General features: G+C 44.6%; 1 protein-coding gene across 2 annotated transcripts in view; it reads left to right on the forward strand.

Annotated features, from left to right (window-relative positions):
- Positions 1–18,227, forward strand: part of larp1 (La ribonucleoprotein 1, translational regulator) — a 61,927-nt gene that overhangs the window by 3,984 nt on the left and 39,716 nt on the right. For both annotated transcript variants that reach the window (XM_084449951.1, XM_084449952.1), the window contains exon 2: positions 16,281–16,345. In XM_084449951.1, the coding sequence (XP_084306077.1) occupies positions 16,281–16,345 (65 nt within the window). The remainder of the gene's footprint in view (positions 1–16,280; positions 16,346–18,227) is intronic.

Consider the following 18,227-nt stretch of genomic DNA (forward strand, 5'->3'; position numbering starts at 1 on the left):
TAGTGTGGGAGCTTGGTTTCAGATTAAAATGCTGGGGATACAAATGGCAACCCAAATCTAACTTGGCTGCTTTGTGCCCAGTAGACCTACACCAGAGGCTTTTCTGAGGGAGAGCTAGCCCATAGCTAACTGGTTCCCCAGAGAGCTAGCCCATAGCTGACTGGTTCACCAGAGAGCTAGCCCAATAAGCCCATAGCTGACTGGTTCACCAGAGAGCTAGCCCAATAAGCCCATAGCTGACTGGTTCACCAGAGAGCTAGCCCAATAAGCCCATAGCTAACTGGTTCACCAGAGAGCTAGCCCATAGATGACCGGTTGACTGGAGGCTTTTCTGAGGGAGAACTAGCCCATAGCTCACTGGTTCACCAGAGGGTTTTCTGAGGGAGAGCTAGCCCATAGCTCACTGGTTCACCAGAGGCTTTTCTGAGGGAGAACTAGCCCATAGCTCACTGGTTCACCAGAGGGTTTTCTGAGGGAGAGCTACCCCATAGCTGACCGGTCGTGACTCACTCCTCTGGGTCAGGAATGACTGGCAGGTTAAAACACATTAGCATTCCTGCAATGCTTGGAAACATTCACAAACAAGTGCAAATTGAGGCCCTCTTTTTAAATTGCATTCAAAGGAGGAGCATCTGAATTTGATTTAATTTAAATTCCCTCCTCGGTCGGTCTCGTAGTCTTCCCTCCAACTGCATTCTTAGCAATCATAGTTTTAATTTTAAGTCAAGTCATGATATGAAGGACAGCATTATGTGGTGTTTTGAAGTTGGCGGACTTAAGCGCACACACACACACACACACACACACACACACACACACACACACACACACACACACACACACACACACACACACACACAAACCAGGGTAACTAGATTAGAATTAGCACTGGCACCTGTCTGTCTCCTGTCCCTGCGGGTTCTTTGTTGTGGTGGAGGTGTGAAACAGGAGGTGAAGGGGGTGCTGTGTCGTTGTCAAGGTGTCGGGACCCTGCTGGGGTCGTGACCTGGGAAGAAGTGCTGATGCACAAGAGGCTAAAGTGGGATCATTGTACAGAATGTCTTCATAGCGCTGCTTTGCTCTGTTCTGCGTGGCTCAGCCCAGCTAGCCACGAATAAGGCTTACAGGCTTACGCCTTGTTAGTCTAAATTACATTATTTCACGAAGTTGAAAAGATGCTATAGAAACAAGCAGCTGAGCAGGGCTGTTTGTCAAGCCTTGTTTTGCACCAGAACAGTTGATTGTAACAGCAAGAGTAGTGAGTTTCTTACATGCTCTCTGTCTCTACGTCTCTGTCTCAATTTAATTCAAATTCAAAGGACTTAAGCGTCATGGGAAACATATGTTTACATTGTCAAAGCAAACATCACATAAGAAGTCACCAAATTGTTAAATTATAAATGTAAATACAATTATTGAATTAGTGAATTGAGTGAATAAGCTAGTGTAATATTTACAAATGTATTTAAGTAGTAACTGTTAAGTTTGTGTACAGTGTGTCTATGTGGAGTGATCAGTGTGGTGTGCAGGGATACAGTGGGGACAGTCCTTACAGTGGTTGTTCCATTGGATGTCCTTTTCCTGTCGTAACGTCTCACAAATCTTGCTACCGTGTTACTTTGCACATTGCTGTATTTCCCCCAGCAGATATGGGAGTTTTTTTTTGTCATTAGTCAAGTTTTCTGAATCTTTTTGGGTATTTGTAATGTGTGGGAAGTATGTATCTCTGATGTCCTGGTACAGTTGGCAGGTAGTTAAAAAGTGAAGCTCGGTTTTCACCTCTTTTTGTGCGTGGCTGTAAGCCAGCGCACCTAGTATAGCGTTTGTCCGGTTATCTCTCATTTCTCTATTGGCACTACAAGAGGCAGTAGTCCCAGCACACCAAAAATAAATAAGGACACAAATCAATCCGCCGATCTCCACTGCACAAGTAGAGTAGCTGTGAAAGCAGTGGACTCCCACGCGGGAGATCGGGGTTCAAGGCCCCGGTGGGGATGATTTTATGGGACTATACCCCAAACCTCCACATGTTCATCCTTTCACTCCAACATTTACCCCTTGCCTTATAGGTCAGATCCTGTCCTAACCCTTATTCTAACCCCAACCCACACTAGGGACTGGAAGAAGGGCACCAAAACCAACCCGCTGATCTCCACTGCACAAGTAGAGTAGTGGTGAGAACATAGGACTCCCACCCAGGAGATCGGGGTTCAAGGCCCCGGTGGTGATGACTTTATGGGACTATACCCCAAACCTCCACACGTTCATCCTTTCACTCCAATCTTTTTATCCCTTACCTTTGTCCAGAAGCAGAAGTTGAACCAATTGCAGCAAAATGGCTAACTTTACAGGAATCATCAGTGTAACTGCTTTAGCCACTGACCGCTACCATTAATGTTATGGAAGCTGCTGCTAGTTGTTGTGAGCTCATGAGCTAACTGGCTATCCCGCTCTTAGGTATTCTGCCACTGTGTATTCTCCGTTTAGGGCCAAATAGCATTCTAATTTGCTCTGTTTTTTTTTTGGTAGATTCTTTCCAATGTGTCATAGTTTTCTTTTTGTGCTCAAATACTTTGGTTTAGTCTGGTGGGGGTTTAGTCTGGTGGGGGGTCTGTTTGGTGGCCCTGCTTGCATTTGTGGACAGAGTCCCAGGACCTGCTGGCTGAGGGGACATACCTCTTTCTCTCTCTTTCTCTCTCTCTCTCTCTCTCTCTCTCTCTCTCTCTCTCTGTATCTCTCTCTCTCTTTCTCTCTCTCTGTATCTCTCTCAATTCACTTTCAATTCAAAGGCTTTATTGGCATGGGAAACATACGTTTACATTGCCAAAGCAAACTCTCCCTCCCTCTCTCTCTCTCTCTCTCTCTCTCTCTCTCTCTCTCTCTCTCTCTCTCTCTCTCTCTCTCCTCCTCTCTCTCTCTCTCTCTCTTTCTCTCTCTCTCTGTATCTCTCTCAATTCACTTTCAATTCAAAGGCTTTATTGGCATGGGAAACATACGTTTACATTGCCAAAGCAAACTTTCTCTCCCTCTCTCCCTCTCTCTCTCTCTCTCTCTCTCTCTCTCTCTCTCTGTATCTCTGCCTCTATCTTTCTCTGTCAGCTGTTTAGATCTGGCTCTCTCAGGTCTGTCGGCTCCTATCCCTGAGCTCTAACCCGACCTCTGACCCCAGCCTGAGCTCTGCCATGTTTATCTATTAAAGGGCTGCTTCTGTCTGGCCAGGCTGATGGGGACACAGTCCAGTGAAAGAGCCTGTCTCTCTTGGCTGTGTTTGTGTTGTGTGTGGTGTGTTGTGTGTTGTGAATGAATATTTGTGCTTTTAATGTGAGTATATGTTCGTAGAGTTTCTGCATGCTTCTGTCTGTCTGATAGGGATGTCACGGTGTGGATTTTTTCCCACCGATAAATAAACGCATGACAACACCGGTGTTATCGGTAACACCGTCTATCTTACAATAAGAGAGCGTTTGCTTTAATCTTTAACGTTAGACCTTTGCTTTACGTTGAACAGGACTGTTGTATCCTGTTTGCTTGCCTGCAAATGCACCATCAGAGTAAGATAAGAACGTTACACTCAGTCCTCTGCTTCTTTATAATCACAATGTGTTTATTGCCATGCAGTTTTTCAACATGGCGTACGAGGAATATGCACCATGCCCAAAGCAAATTCATAGTATGTTGAAAAAATATGGCAATACTGTAAACAAATTCTGATTCTGATTATAAAGAAGCACAGGAGTGTAACGTTGTGCACAAGTCTAACGTTTATCTTATTCTTACTTTACTCTGATCACACATTTGCAGGCAAGCTGTAGAGGTATACAACGGCAAATTGCCTCCGCAAATCGGTGTAATGAACGGAACGCTGCTATAACGCTGGACTCGCACGTATGCGTTTCAGGCTTCAACATTGACGCCTCATTCACTTTAAATGGAGCGGCATCATGCGTTGCCGAATGGAATTGTGGTTGCGTTGTGGTTCAGTTGCGTCCCGTTGCTCGCGTAGCTTGCGTTGAGAGTTGAGAAAAGTTCAACTTTTTGAAGCGTTACCGCAGCCGCCAGCCAATGGGTTTCATTCATGAGCCACTGATGTCACAAGCTGTTCATGCTTCTCATCCGCCGCCATTACTCAACTGTTGTAATTTTGTCTGTTCGATGGGTACAATGTACTCTTCACGTGAATTGAAACGGAAATCTTGAGTCCAGTCCAGTTCTGTGCTGTGTGTGCATGCGGAGGGGCAGATCAGACGCTTGTTTGAGTTTGATATGAGAAAATAAACCAAACAGGTAAAACGACGATGGGGGGGGGGGAACAACGGTGGGCTGGGCGGTGTTAGTGATGCGTCGGTTAATACACGATGTACGCCTGAACACCGAGTAACGCCGGAAACACTGACAAACATGACAAGCCTAGTGTCTGACTGTACACTATCTGCTTTAATGTTTGTCTCTTGGTGTGTGTAGCTATGGCTGTGAGTCTCGTTTCTGTCTGTCTTTCTGCTTTGTGTGTGTGTTTGTGTGTGTGTGTGATGTATGCGTGTGTTTGTGTGTGTGATGTGTCTGTGTGCGTGCCGTGTGTGTTGACCTCAGACAGGCCAGAGGGACACCTCCGCCCCTCTCTCCTCTACGTCTCTCAGAGCTCCAGGCTCTGAGCCGGCTACTCAGCGGGTGGTGATGTCACCCTGACGGGTCATGTGACACTAGTGAAACCCTTCACTGTGTGTGTGTGCGCTTGTGCGCGCGTGTGTGTGTGTGTGTGGCAGCCAGCGTGCGCTTGTCCTTTCCTCCATATTTGGTTGTTCCAGGGCCCTCCATGCTGCTGCTCAGCTGTGTCTGGGCTCCTGTGCTGCTGGAGCTAATCTAGGACATGACTGCCATCAACACGCGGCAAGACCTGCCCTGCTCAGACGTGCTCCTCTCTAGATACAGGAATGAAAGGCCATCAGTTTATTATCAATCAATCAATCAAAGCTTTATTTGTGTAGCGCATTTCATACCCAGAGGCAACACAATGCGCTTTACAGAGAACAAGGGAGGTGGGCATACGACCCGCTCTCTACATATTCCAGAGGGAAGCAAAAGATCACCCGGAAAAAACAGTAATCACCCATTATTCTCCGTCCTGTCCTGGTTGCGAGACAAACGGCAGTCTGCGTAGCGCATGTCTGCATCCAGTGGGGATCGAACCCCGCGCCCCTTTCTGTGACGTCCCAGCCATTAGACCAAGAGAGACTTTGTCTTTCTCTTGGCAGCTTCATATGATTCAATAAGCACTTGTCACATGTACTAATCACGCAGACAGATGGACGTCTCGCCTTTAGATAGCCGCGCTCCTTGTCTGCTGGAAAACGTTCATTTGATTACATTTTGTAGAAGGAGAACTCTGATTGCAACTGTGCCGACTCCTCTGATGGCGTTCTAGAAAGAGCCGTCTGTCTGGTGGGCGTAGGGTGCGTGTGTTTGATGAACATTGGCTCGTACAGCGTTCGTCTCAGACCTCGGGGCTGTGTGCTTTTGTCTGTCTTAGTCCTCGGTGCCTACGTGACACCAGGCTTATTTATAGCCATGATCCTCTGGGATGTTTAGCTGCTTTCCAGAGAGGTTCCGCGGGACGACTTGTAACACCCCTGGGGGGGGGGGGGGGGGGTGAGAGAACCAGCCTGTGGACACCACCTGAGGAGAGGGGGATGGGGGGGGGGGCGGGGTTCAAAGCCTGGGGGTGGCGGACGGAGAGATGGGTGGTGGCCATAGCAGCAGGCTAATTCTAATGCTAGCCATAGCCTCTGGCCGCTGCATGCTGCAGAGCTGCTCTGCTGGTGGGGGGAGGGAGGGAGGGGGGTGACGGAGAGCAGGAAGAAAGGAGGAACGGAGAAGATAATTGAATGTGTGGAAGGGGAAGGGAATGAGGGAGAGATGGAGAGAGAGGGAGGGAGGGGCTGTGCAGAGTGCTCTGATTCCCAGGAGCTGTCACAGGGCGGCAGCCCACATGCTGACAACCTCTCACAGGTGGAGTCTGGCACAGACACACACACACACACACTCACAACACACACACACACGCACGCGCACACACTACTACCGTACCCATTTAGACGCCATCTCTCTCACATGTATATTGAGCTCTCGTTCTCACACTCGCAGGCCTGTTGAGGAGGGAGTGGCGTGCTCTTATCAGTGCTCGACCACAGGGGTGCGCGGTCACCTCCTCTCTCCACAGTCCTTCAGATGGGACCTGCACAGGCAGACTGATTGCATGTCCTCGTTCATTCAGTACATTGTGTCGCTTTATCCTGGGCTGTGGCAGGCGCTAGCCGACAATCCGGCACTGGGCACGGTCTCCCAGCTGCCCACTGCGAGCGTCTGTTTACAGAGCGCTGTGTGGACCGTGGATGCCTGTTTAAAGAGGGCACTTTAAAATTAATTCTTCTCAGTTCCTTTGAAGATGGGAGGTTAGCTACTACTAACTTTATTTATTTTATTTTTTTTCCACACCTTCTGCTGCCGGTTGTCACTCAGACTTGAGTGTTGTACTCGAGACTCTTGACTGAACCATTGCTTTGACGTCATGTTTGAGTGCTGCTGATGGCCTAGGGAGCGATGGGCCCATGTGTCTGTCTGTCTACTGACCATCTCCCTGTCTTCCCTCAGGTTAAGCTCCATCTCTCTGAAGGTCACTGTGGAAATACTTTGGGTTAATCAGCATGGCCAGATAACCTGCCTAAAAAACAGGCTTTGGGGGATTGGGGACAATTTATCTTTGTAAGTTAATGTGTAATCAACCTGGAGCACACACACCTGTACAGGATGGAGCTGGCTGTAGCCAGAGTCTGGTAACCAGAATGTGTGGGGGGTGCAGGCGAAGTCTGCCTGGCGTGAGTTCTGTGAGTCGGGTAGTATCGGTGTAATCAGCCCTTCATGTGGTGGTTGGCACATTAACGGTAGATAGGCAGGCCCCCGGGGGGGAAGTTGCAATGTTGCAGCATCAAACGACAACAAAGTAACACAGTAATACAATCCAGTCTAAATACACATTTACAGTAGATATAAAATATTCAGAAATCCAGAAAGCTGTATTCAGAAATCCATCCCAGGTGGAACCCGTAATGCTGTGTTCACACCGCGCGAATTTTTCCTGTGGCGCGGCGAGTTTACATAGAAAGTCAATACAATTCGCGCAAACTGGGCGTCGGGCGGCGCGGCGGCCAGGATTCGCCGCGCGGCGACATTCGCGAAAGTAAAATTTTTTGAACTTTCTGCGGCGGATTTGCGCGGTGTGCAACACAGCATAAGTATAAGTCTATCGGTGTCGCCCCCCCGGTACCGTTATGAAACATTAACGGAGGCATTTGGAACGATATAGTAGCAGCAACTGTCCAATCCATTCATAATGTCACGTGTTCATGTTCAAGTTCTTTGACAGCCGATTCCTTTGACCGACGAACACCGGGGTAACTCGACGCCTATCCCAAAGGTCAGGAGTAGGGCTGTAACGGTTACAAATTGTCTCAGAAAATAATAGCGATTAATAACATAATTGTCAAAAAAAGAGATTTTTTTCTTTGTACGTTGAGTAGAGGACCTAGCGAGCGAGCTATAACCTGAACAGAGAGGAGGGTTGAGTCCCAGCTCCCAGACCAAAGCTTCTGGTTTGGTTTAGGTACTTGCTAGCTTCGTTGGTTAACTTCGTTAGTTAACTATCTTGCTTCTAGAACCCATCATACACAGCCACTGTCTGGAAGTGCAACCATTATGAAATTGTACACTGTTAATGCTCTGTTTAAACATAAGCAATAAAAAAAAAAAGCATAATCACGGTTAAAAAAAATAGTTGCGATTATGTCACATAATTGCAGTTTGGCGATTATGTAATAATTGTTACAGGTCTAGTCAGGAGGTCATCACAGAGGGGTCATGCTAAAAAATGCACCCCCGGTCAGAGTCGAGGCCTACCCCCTGTCTGTAACTCACTGAACCAAGAGTTCAGTCCTGCCCACACACACACACACACACACACACACACACCCCACAGATCTGCCTGGGGATTGGCCTAGTTGGCTACAGTGTGCATTTTCTTTTATTGGGTAACCCTTGGTGTAGGCTAATTCAATGTGCGACTGAGTCAGTGAATCTGAAAGTCTGTCGCTTGTTAGCTACTTGGCAGATTAATCTTAATCCAGATTCGTACAGCCAGATGGATGAACTCGCTACCGCTTAGTAAGCCAAGATACAGGGTAGCACATTGTAGGCCAGCCATTTTTCCCAGTTGCTGAATGTGTGTGTGTGTGTGTGTGTGTGTGTGTGTGTGTGTGTGTGTGTGTGTGTGTGTGTGTGTGTGTAAGTAAAGCATTAAAGTTAAGAAACGTGCTATGTCATTCAACGTAAGCAAAGCATATGGAGGAACGATAAACAATTCTATTGTACTCTACTATATAAGTGTACTTTTGGTGTAACAGTTGTGCAAATGCCTAATCAGCTTTTTCCTTAAGTGTGCTTTGTGACTATCTCAAGGGGAATTGATGTTTTACTTTAGATGATTTAGAAAGATATTTGTCTCTGTGCATGAAAAGCCAGTGCCTGTGTTATTTTCAATGAAATCCTTTTGATTCAGGCTTGTCTAGAGTTAGTTGGTTGTGTGGGCGTTTGTGCACATTTGCGTGTGTGTGTGCGTGCGATCAGCATGTTGTAAAGTGACCATTCTGTCCCTCGGGCCAGCCATCTGATCTGTGTGTCTGGCTTTGGATGAGATATGATCACATCTAAGGAGGTTGACTCCGATTTGCACTTTTGCAACAGCTGGGCCACTGCAACAGCTGGGCCACCCCTGAGTCTGTCCCTGTCCACAGACCAACACAGCGATATGCTGTATCCTTCAGTCGTAGTCCCACCAGGGTCAAGATTACAAACACTTTTAACCTACAGTTAGCACTTGTGCTCTCCAGGGAGGTTAGCCTGGTATGACCATCCCGATCTAGCGAGCTCACTGCTTAGGCTCCGCAATATCGGTCTGGCCTTCGCCCCATAGAGAGCGATTATGTGGGAGGGGGTACTTGACTCGACAGACAAACACCTTCAGCCAATCAGCATTCAGCAAACTTCTGCCAAATCCAGTCGGAAGAACGGCAAAAACGTCTTTTCCACCAAGAAACTACGCTAGTGCATACTCTTGTTCTTGTATGTGTTGTGATTAAAGGAGTTGTAAAGGGAAAATGCATGTTTAGCCCTGTTTTAAGGTTACTTATGATCATATACAATGGTTCAGATCAAAACGTTGACAAAACTAGCATTTTCGAGAAAGTTGATAATTGCTCTACCACCGTTTTGGTCATACAATGGATGTGGATGGGCATCTTGAAAAATCATTCAAAAACATGTTAAACTCTCGATTTCAAAGACAAGAAGCTCACCGAGGGTGTAATTGGTGTTTCTGCAATAACTGCACTTATAGCTGCGTTTATTCTTCTAACATTAACGTTAGCACTCGTTGCTTCGGGAGCCGCCATGTTTGTTTAGCGAGCGGCAGGGACACGAACCAATCAGGGGCTGCTTTCCATTGTGGTACGGAACAGCAGTAAAAACGCAGTCCCTGATTGGCCCGGTATGGTCTGGATTTTGGGATAATCGCTCTGGAGGAGGCAAAGGCCAGACCGTTTTGCGTTAGCGAAACAGAATGTGAGCTCGCGAGAACGGGATGGTCGTACCAGGCTACACGGAGGTATCCTCTCACCACTTATATTCTCCCTCTACTCCAACAAATGCACCTCCAAGGACCCAGCTGTAAAACTCTGAAGTGTGCAGACAACACTAAGGTCATTGGACTCATCCGAGATGGCGACGAATCTGCATATATGTGGGAGGTTGAAGGGTTGTTGCTCTCTTGCAGTCAGAACAACCTGACTTCAAGTCTTGGGAAACGGTGCTGAACACGCTCAAGACTGGAGATGACAGTGGACTTTAGTAGACACCCCTCGGTACTGCTCCCCCTCACAATATCCAACGGCTCTGTGTCAACCGTGGAGACCTTCAAGTTTCTGGGAAATACCGTTTCCCAAGACTTGGAAGTGGGAGACCAGCAGAGGATGTACTTTCTGTGGCAACTGAGGAAGTATGGTCTGCCACAGGAGCTGTTGAACCAGTTCTAAATCGCAGGCATCGCATTTTGTCCTGTGTACTTCCATCACGGTCTGTTTTGGAGTAGCCACAATTAAGGACAGGAACAGACTGCAGCGAACAATAAGAACAGCAGAAAGAATCATTGATGCTCCCCTGAACACCCTCACACCCTGGACACCAGGACAGGCACTACAGAGCCCTGTATAACAGAACTACCAGACACAGAACCCTGTATACCAGAACTACCAGACACAGAACCCTGTATACCAGAACTACCAGACACAGAACCCTGTATACCAGAACTACCAGACACAGAACCCTGAATACCAGAACTACCAGACACAGAACCCTGTATACCAGAACTACCAGACACAGAACCCTGTATACCAGAACTACCAGACACAGAACCCTATGTACCAGAACTACCAGACACAGAACCCTGTATACCAGAACTACCAGACAAAGAACCCTGTATAGCAGAACTACCAGACACAGAACTCTATGTACCAGAACTACCAGACACAGAACCCTGTATACCAGAACTACCAGACACAGAACCCTGAATACCAGAACTACCAGACACAGAACCCTGTATACCAGAACTACCACACACAGAACCCTGTATACCAGAACTACCAGACAAAGAACCCTGTATAGCAGAACTACCAGACACAGAACCCTGTATAGCAGAACTACCAGACACAGAACCCTGTATACCAGAACTACCAGACACAGAACCCTGTATACCAGAACTACCAGACACAGAACCCTGTATACCAGAACTACCAGACACAGAACCCTGTATACCAGAACTACCAGACACAGAACCCTGTATACCAGAACTACCAGACACAGAACCCTGTATACCAGAACTACCAGACAGAACCCTGTATACCAGAACTACCAGACACAGAACCCTGTATACCAGAACTACCACACACAGAACCCTGTATACCAAAACTACCAGACAGAACCCTGTATACCAGAACTACCAGACAGAACCCTGTATACCAGAACTACCAGACACGGGAGCCGTTTCTTTCCTCATGCCATCTCCCTCTTAAACAGCGGACCAGTAGGGTTGGGCGATATCACATTTTTGAAACATTTAAAAGGTCCCCCCAAACAACGCGGTACTCTGTATAACTCTACTGTAAGCAAACCCATTTGTCAACACAGCTTCTTAAACTAGTCTAGGTAGGCTATAGATGCTGACTGATGTCTGTTGACACACCCCACTGCAAAATTATGAAATGGCTTTGTGCGACGGATGGTAATTTAACATTTGTAACTATTTAAAGAAGGAAATACAAACCCTGAATGATTCCTTACTTTGACCTGCTTTAGCCCACTGCTTTGCCGGGAGACGAAAAAGTTGCCGAGCGAAGCTGGGGAGTTTGTGCGTTGTTGTACAATAAACTTGTCAGAAGACGTAAAAGTGAAGGGAATTGGTCCAAGAAATGTTTTCAATTTGTGTATCCGCCCAGCAATTAAGTTAGCATATGATTTATATGTAATACCACAGGCTAAGGAAATGTAACTTTTCCTAATACAGTGTTTATCTGATTTGTTTCTCATGAATCAGATATTATTTGTTTTACATGCATAGAAACAAGATAGTATTGGTTGCTTAAACAGCAAATAAAGTTGATAGGGGCCTCCAGGTTGGTGACATCTGTGTCCTTGGGCATCAGATGCCACTTCTTGTGGTCTTCTGCCAACACTGCACAGACGGCCTGCTGCTGCTCCAGGAAACTCGACCATATCATATGTAGAATTCCACTGAGTGGCCTCGTCATGGATGAGCTTGTGCTCTGGGAGGTTGGGTTGCTTCTTGTCCAGTTGCCTTGTGAGCTTTGGTGACCACGTGAATGCAGACACCGTTTTCCTCAGCCATGACAGGGTTGCTGACTTCCTGTCCATGTTGATGGCTTTGCTGACTGCGATGTGCAGTTTGTGGCCAAAACATGGGATCCACGTGTACTCATCTCTGAAGGCCTTCTTGTTGTTAGATCCCATGCGAGATTCCATCCTGTCAAACGAAATGTCAAACGTCCTCCAAGTTCTCTTCAAAGGCCTCCCGCAACGCCTCACCTAATAATAATAAAAAGAATAATTAGTTAAATGTATAAAACACTTTCGATGTGTTGAGATTTGAAATGTGGTTTCAAATGTATAGTCCACGACAAATGTTTTATTATTATTATTATTAGTCATTAATAATAGAAACAAGCCTTAGAATAAAACAAAGCCGGTTTCTATGATATCCCATACCTGTGTGTTGTGTCCAAGCCGCTACAGCCCAAGCAACAGGACTGCATCTCCCATGAAGAGGTAATGTGCTGTATGGTCACAGACATTATGGTGTGTGCAGCTCTGCTGGTCCATAGGTCTGTGGTGCAGGCATAGAATGGCTTTTCTCTCAGTTGCTGAGTGATGAGGTCCCTGGTTTCGTTGTAGATCCTAGGGATTTCTGTGTACATGAAGTAATTCCTGCTCGGAATGTATCGGTGGTTAAACTTCTCAAACAATTGTTGGAATCCTTTCTTTTCTACCGTGTATATTGGAACTTGGTCCATGCATAGGAATTCCGCCACTGCCCTGTCCAACCTTCTTGCTTCGTGGGAGTTATTGTCGTATTTCCTTTGCTTGTCAAAAACCTCCAAAATTGTTGGCTCATCATCCCCTTCTCGCTTATACTGTAAAGAGGAAAATGACGTTAGTGAGATTTACTATAGGAAAATAATGTTGATAAAACTTCATAAACACCCGGGGGCCTCATGTCATGTATCGTTGTGGATGCACGCTTTATTCACACAATTTTCCCGATTTTGTATACAAGCTTTTCTCAACCAAAAATGTGACCTATCAACCCACAAGTGTTGATAAATGAGGCCCCGAGTGCAAGCAATTTTATGTACCTAATGTTAGTTTTAATTCACGAACATGATTCGCCCGAAAAATACCTCCTCCTTGTTTATTTTGATGAGAGGATGTAGCTAGCGGTTTTGCCTCAACAACAACACCACTGCTAATGTGACACGTGCTATGGAATCATATCGGACACGGCTATTACCTGCCTGATACAATGCTAGCTAGCTAGCTAACGTTCTACCAGCCCAGGTAATAGCCGTCTCCAATTGCTAACATTGCATATAACTGTGCTTGTAGTGTTAGCTAGCTAGCTAGCTAACAGTTTTTTGTTAACGTTACACAATGCATAGCCATCGCATATGATAAGATCTGTTTGGATAGGTTGTTCAATGTGTTATTTAATACAGTTTGAACAAATTAAGTTTTGTTAGCTCACCTTAAATTCTTTGAACAGGTCAGGATGCCTGTCTTTCAGGTGTTTAGCCAGATTGGACGTGTTCCCATTTCTCGTGGTGAACCCCTTTTGACATTTTTTGCAAATGGGGTTTTGCGGGTTGATTATTACCCTTTCAGCATTTGGCCTGAATCCAAAGAATTTCCAGATTCGATTCTTCACATTTTTTTTTCTCCACAAGTTGAAGCCGAGCAGGCGGACAAATACAAATCATAGTCAGGTCATGTGCAGAAGGATTTTTTTTTAATGCTCACAATAAGAAACACGGTACCTTCGGTGCCATGGCAAATTAAATAGAACTGTACTGAATTAGTACCGAAGTACCGAGTACCGTGACAAGCCTACATTGCATATTGTATTTTACTTTATATGCCATATACTATATGGGTTATTGTATTATTCACAGTGAGGTACTATATTATAAGCCCTTTGGGGTTTCAAACTTCTCCTATTTCAAGTTCTGTTTTGATTTAGTTTTTATTGTTCTTGATTTTTTTTTTATGGTGCGAATAAATAAATGAAATTAAAATGAAGGGTTTTTAACACTTCAACAAAGGCCAGTCATGTGAGTGAGAGAGCCACAACCTGAGCAGAGAGGAGGGTTGAGTCCCAGCTCCCAGACCAGAGAGGAGGGTTGAGTCCCAGCTCCCAGACCAGAGCCTCAAAGGTTTAGGTACTTGCTAGCTTCGCTAGTTAACTAGGTTCTAGAAGCAAGCTATCATACACAACAGCCACCGTCTGGAACGGCACCCATTATGAAATAGTACACTGTTAGTGCTAGGGATGAGACGGTATGGATTTTTGCATTATGGTATGGTAATGGTACAGTATCTGGTTACACGGTAAGGTTTACGGTATTTCACGGTATACGGCATTTCACCTCTCCAACACAAGTATTTACTATACAGTATATTGTATATTAATAGCAAGCTTATATTAAATTACAAAATTAACTGTTGCAAGCAACTTGAAATGTGAAGTTTCAGCAGCGCATTAATGTGTAATACCATAAACGTAATACCGTAAACACAGGGAATGTCACGGTTCTAATACCGTGGACATTTTATACCGCGGTTCACGGTTTTACGGTATACCGTCTCATCCCTAGTTAGTGCTCGGTCTAAATGGTAGCAATTTTTAAAAAATATATATATATATAAAAAGCATAATTGCGGTTAAAATAATTGTGATTGTCAGAAAATTGCAGTTTGGCAATTATGTAATTGTTACAGGCCTAAACAATAATAATACTACTAATAATAATATATTCAGAAACACTAGCATCATTCTTAAGACGGTTTTGTTGACCTCACGTCAAGATTTTATGGTGCCGCGGTGTACCTTAATACCGGAAAACTGCCCAAACCTACTGACCAGTATCATCTGCTATGCTATAGCTACTCTACTGACCAGTATCATCTGCTATGTCATAGCTACTCTACTGACCAGTATCATCTGCTATGTCATAGCTACTCTACTGACCAGTATCATCTGCTATGTCATAGCTACTCTACTGACCAGTATCATCTGCTATGCCATAGTTACTCTACTGACCAGTATCATCTGCTATGCCATAGTTACTCTACTGACCAGTATCATCTGCTATGCCATAGTTACTCTACTGACCAGTATCATCTGCTGTGCCATAGCTACTCTACTGACCAGTATCATCTGCTATGTCATAGCTACTCTACTGACCAGTATCATCTGCTATGTCATAGCTACTCTACTGACCAGCTACTCTAACTTCACATAGTTATGCTTCACATCTGCAAATACTGGAGTATTGTACAATACTCGTGCATAATAATTTTCATTTCCATACATGATGCATAATTGTTGTTTGCACTATCACACACCCTTGCACTTTATATTGTTTCTTTCTTATAATACAGTAGGGACATTCCTTGTATATTTTACTATGTATATTGTGTGTATTGCTTGAGAATCACCATTGTTTGGAACCAAATTCCTTGTGTGTGTCAGTTTACTTGGCCAGTAAATCTGATTCTGGTATCTGAGGTGGGTTTTTTCTCAGAGTTAACACTTTAGTAAAATATTCCATTGGAAGTAGCTCTAGACTCAACATTTCATCAGGTTAAGTAGCCTAAATCTAGTTCACCCTGAGTGTTTGACCAAGGTTTACGTGTTTGACCAAGGTTTACGTGTCTGACCTAACTATCAGAACGCAGGTTGACTACTGCAGGACACACAGACGCCCAAACTCAATAAGACTGTGGTAGATGTCACACAATTTTGTTTTTGGGGAACGGGAGTGGGACAAGCACAATAACATGGCTCGGTGACTGAGTAGATTGTTTGATCATCCGAAGGATGACTTGGCATAAATTGAACTGCTTGCTGTAGTCGTCTTGTTGCTGTTGGCAAGTGACTCAGCATTTGCTTTGATGTCCGCGAAGGATGTCAAGGTGTGGATTTTTTCCCACCGACTAATATACCCGTGACAACACCGGTATTACCGGTAACACTGTCTACAATAAGAGAGCACTTATTTTGATCTTGAATGTAAGACCATTCCCTTAAGAAGAGCCGACCGAAAGAATCGAAACGTTTATATCGTACTTTACTTTGATTGCACATTTGCAGGCAAGCTGTGGAGGCAAACAATGCCAAATTCAGAATAGACCTACTCATGACAGCACCTTGTGTAGGTTGCTGCTAGGCTGCTTGAATAAGCTAACCAGTTAGCTTATATAGCAACAGCCACTCCTCAGTGGCTCGGTTAGCTGTTAATGTTAGCTAGCTAGCTATTGTTGTGATGTCCACCATCTTTGTTGTGTCTCCAGGCTGTATTGTGATGTCCATCCTTGTTGTGTTTCCACAGAGCCGACGGGGCCAGCCAAGGTGGTGAGGGCAGGCAATCCGCCCCGACCCAGGAGAGGGGGAAAGGTAATGTGTGAGTGAGGGAGTGGCTGTGTGGGTGGTGTCCATTGAGGTCCGAGTGTCACAACTAGAGTGTGTGTGTGTGTGTATGCGTGTGTGTGTATACACACATGAGCGCAAGGTCATGTCTCTCTGTGTGTAGCAAGACTCCGCTTGCTTCCTTATTCAAATGTTATTTATTGGGAAGCCATTATCCGCTCAGATAAGGGTTATAAACTCTGCAGTGTTTCATTCACAAGAGCCAGTGGCACACATTATATTACTTAATACCTTTATGCTAGTAAGAATAGCTTACCATACTACTACACTGTCACATTTTCATTTTAAAAAAACAATCTGGGCATGTGTATGTTGGTGTAAACAGGAAGCAATACGTTGAGTCTTCTGCATGGGATAACAGGATTGTGTCTTCCAAGATATAGCCTAATTGCAGTTACACTATTATTGCTTACTTGAACAGATAGCTGAGATCATCCCCAATAAACAAACGCATCCTATGACACTCAAATACTTTATTTATATTTTATTTATATCATCAATGAGCATGAAACGAGGACATACATTAGGCGGTATGCATCCGTTAAAAAGATCGATAACGTCGGCCTTTGAGTGAGATCTCTCCCCGAGATCACCCACACGGTCTGAGGGGATTGACTTCGAACTTGGAACTCAGTTTGTCTAGTTTAAATTTTAAATTTTAAATTTTTTAAGTATGTTTATATACTAAATATGTTCAGGCTGTATTTACTCATGACTCAAACTCACTGTCAATTTATTTTTTCCCATGAAAGCCCCTGCGAGGCCAAGAAAAAAAAAAATTGTTATTATATTTTTTAGCATAAGTCAATGTTTAACATAGTGAAAATTAGCATCAACGCTAGCGGACATTTTCTGACTAATGTTGAAATAAAAATATCGGTTTATTATGAGACTGTGGCAGGACATAATGGGAAACAGTGAGATGGAGGGAAACAATGCAGTATTTCTTTAAACCAAACACAATCGTCTTGGTTGGGCATGTTTTTTTTCCCAACATTTTCCTTGCAAAATAATGTTGGGGGATTTAATTTAATTGGCGCCGCTGGAATTGAGAGGCTTTTCAAAAACCTACATTTATTGAGCCAGACTATGGACAGAGTAGTTCTAAATGATGTTGGCATTGCTAGTTAATATGGCAGCAGACAAGCTAATCCAGCAAACAAATTGGTGCATAAAAATTCACCAGAATGCAGGGGTTTAAGTGTTTGACGCTCAGAATTTATTTGGGGAGGACCTGAAAAAAGGTGGTACACCAGGCCTGAACAACATTCTAGGGGAAGCAGCAATTTGTCTATCAAAAGTTTACAGTTGTTTGCATCATGGGTAAACATGGCCCCACTGAAAATTGTTGGCTACTGGTCAAATGTTCAGATAGACAGATAGTCAATACAGCTCATTTAAAACTCAGCAAGCTCAATTAAAACTCAGCAACTCAGTCGTTAACCAGAACCAAGAGGAGAGAGCACATTAGTCCAGTATTAGCTGCTCTGCATTGGCTTCCAGTAACATTTAGAGTTGATTTTAAGAGTCTCCTCCTTAGATACACAGCCCTTAATCGCCGAGGACCATTTGTTAAGCTCGTAAAACTTGATATTAGAATCAAACTCCCTTGTCAACTGCGTGCCTTTAAGAACACTGCTATCACACACAAAGAAAGCTGAAAATGTATCTCTTCACTTATGGTTTTAACTAGCTCCATTTGCACTTGCTTGCTACTGCACTGCAACTAAAATATTATATATGCAGCCTATCTGGACAAAGATCAGCCTAGGAAAGAAATCTGTAAACAACATTGGGGAAAATAGCCAACCATTGGGGAAAATAGGAACACTATTGGGGAAAATAGGAA

Source organism: Borostomias antarcticus, assembly GCF_949987555.1.
Source record: "Borostomias antarcticus genome assembly, chromosome: 15".
Lineage (NCBI taxonomy): Eukaryota > Metazoa > Chordata > Actinopteri > Stomiiformes > Stomiidae > Borostomias > Borostomias antarcticus.